Source organism: Poecilia reticulata, unplaced genomic scaffold (assembly GCF_000633615.1).
Source record: "Poecilia reticulata strain Guanapo unplaced genomic scaffold, Guppy_female_1.0+MT scaffold_1718, whole genome shotgun sequence".
Classification (NCBI taxonomy): Eukaryota; Metazoa; Chordata; class Actinopteri; order Cyprinodontiformes; family Poeciliidae; genus Poecilia; species Poecilia reticulata.
Window position 1 is genome coordinate 1 of NW_007616449.1, and position 2118 is coordinate 2118.

At 53.9% G+C, this 2118-nt stretch overlaps 1 protein-coding gene across 1 annotated transcript; it reads left to right on the top strand.

The window, feature by feature from the left end:
* The first annotated feature begins 33 nt into the window (after window positions 1–33).
* On the top strand, window positions 34–1258 carry LOC103461477 (cilia- and flagella-associated protein 61-like). Its single transcript, XM_008403771.2, has 3 exons — window positions 34–616; window positions 696–789; window positions 915–1258. Exons 1-3 carry the CDS (start codon window positions 420–422, stop codon window positions 1194–1196), a joined length of 573 nt encoding a protein of 190 aa, XP_008401993.1. The 5' UTR covers window positions 34–419; the 3' UTR covers window positions 1197–1258.
* The last annotated feature ends 860 nt before the right edge of the window (window positions 1259–2118 follow it).

Below are 2118 nucleotides of genomic sequence, written 5' to 3' on the forward strand. Positions count from 1 at the left end.
TAGCTAAACAGCAATATGACTGTGGTAGCTTTCGAGCTAGCAGTGCTAACCGGTTAGCGGTTAGGGGTTAGCGGTTAGGGTTAGGGTAGCTAAACAGCAATATGACTGTGGTAGCTTTCGAGCTAGCAGTGCTAACCGCTATGCACATATCTATATACTTCCTGGTAATATTAATGGTTCTGATAATGTTAGCCAAGTTAAACACCTAAAGTAAATGTAACTAGTTACTTCCAGAACCCAAAGCGGGTCAGTGGTTTGGTCCAGCAGAACCACAGTACAGGAAGTGGTTGTACAGGTTCGGCCATCTTTAGCGGATTTCTCCTGACTCTGTTGTGTCGGGTTTCCGGCTGGTTCCGTTGCCATGGAAACGAACCAGAACCAGGCATGTTCTCCTCCGTGTGGCGCCGCAGGATGAAGTGATGGTGACGGGAGCAGCGCGGAGCGGGGATTACTTCCGGCTCCAGCTGAGCCCCCTGCAGCTGGTGGAGAGCCTCACCTGTCTGTCCCTGAAGCCCCTCCCAGTGGGGAACTACCTGAGCCTGTTCGGCCGCCACCAGGAGCTGCTGGGCCAGCTGCTGGACCGGTACCGCCTGGGCCTGGTGCCCGACCTCTACAGGTGGGACTGGAACCAAACCTGTTCTGGTCAAAGCGAGCCCGGTTCTGACCCGTCTCCTCCTGTCCTGGTGTTTTTCTAGTTTCTTCACACAGAGGGGCTGTCTGCCCATTTTCCACGACCGCTTCCCGGACCTCCACCAGAGGGCGCTGGAGCTGCTGGCCCAACGGCTCAAGGTGCGTCAGCTCCTTGCTGAGGATGATGAAGGAGGCCTTCCTCCTCCTCCTCCTCTTCCTCAGAGTCGGTTTGGTAGAGGAGGAAAGGTAACTTCCTGTAGAAACCAGTGTTTCCTCCTCTGCAGCGCGGCGGAGACCTGGAGTCCCTCAGCCTCCATCGGCCAATCAGGATGGACGCTGAGACCCAGGTCGCTCTGAGGAACCGAGCGCTGGCCTTCCTGGTGGACCACCAGAACCTGCTGCCCATGTTCTACATCCCGGAGCGACCCGCACCCTTTGGACACTTCGGCCACTCCCCGGGACACTACGGACACTTCAGACACAACGACCACTCCGGACCGACCGGGACCGACCCGACCGACCCGACTGACCCGACTGACCCGTCCGGACCTGCGGCTCAGATCTGACCTTCCTGGTTTCACTGGAACTATTGTCACCTAAAGGCTCAATAAAAAGCTGTGACCTTTGACCTTTTGTCTTGTATTTACGCTCTGAGCTTTTAACGGACGTAGAACCTTTAAACCCACAGAACCAACAGAGACGCCGGGATGCAAAGATCCACCAACACAAACACAGCAGAGGATTTAATCCACGATCAATAATCCACGATCAATAATCCACGATGAATAATCCACGATCAATAATCCATGATCAATAATCCATGATCAATAATCCACGATCAATAAAGCAACATGGATCCAGCTGGAACATCTGGATGCAGCCTGCAATGATCCAGATGTTCCTCAGAACCAGCAGAATAAAGTTCTGATCGGTCCGGTTCTGGCAGAACCCGGTCTGAGCTTCAGCCTCTTTCCTCAGCAGAGTGTGTGTGTGTGTGTGCCCCCCACACCCCACGCACATGTCCGGACCGGTCCAGGCTGCCGGTCCAAACATGGAGTCCTGCTGCGAACCGGCCCGGTTCTGCTTGGTCCTTCTTCTCCTGTTAACATCTAGTTCAGCAGAACCGGAACAAGGAACCAGCGGAAACACCAAACCAGGAGTACTTTCTGTTGGACCTCAGGCAGAACCACCGAAGAACCGGCCGGAGTTCTGACCCGGTTCCGATCCGGTTTGATTTGCTCCTATAACCTGCTCTGCCCATTTGGAGACGGTCATTATGATGCAAAGCGGACCGGACCGGACCGGACCGGACCGGATGGATGTGACGGAGTTAAGGCACGGGGCAGCGGTTCGGTTCGGTTCGGATCTGAGCGGGAAGAGAATTAATCTGAGCCGAATTTGATTTTATTTGAAGATTAAAAAAAAGAAAATTAAATTTCTGTAAAAGTCCAAACCGACCCGGACACGAACCGTGTGTGTCTGTGTGTG

Coding starts and splice junctions, on each gene's coding strand:
- LOC103461477 (XM_008403771.2), top strand. CDS start 420: ATGGTGACGGGAGCAGCGCGGAGCGGGGATTACTTCCGGCTCCAGCTG. Junction 617..695: donor CTGGTGCCCGACCTCTACAG/GTGGGACTGGAA, acceptor GTGTTTTTCTAG/TTTCTTCACACAGAGGGGCT. Junction 790..914: donor TGCTGGCCCAACGGCTCAAG/GTGCGTCAGCTC, acceptor CCTCCTCTGCAG/CGCGGCGGAGACCTGGAGTC.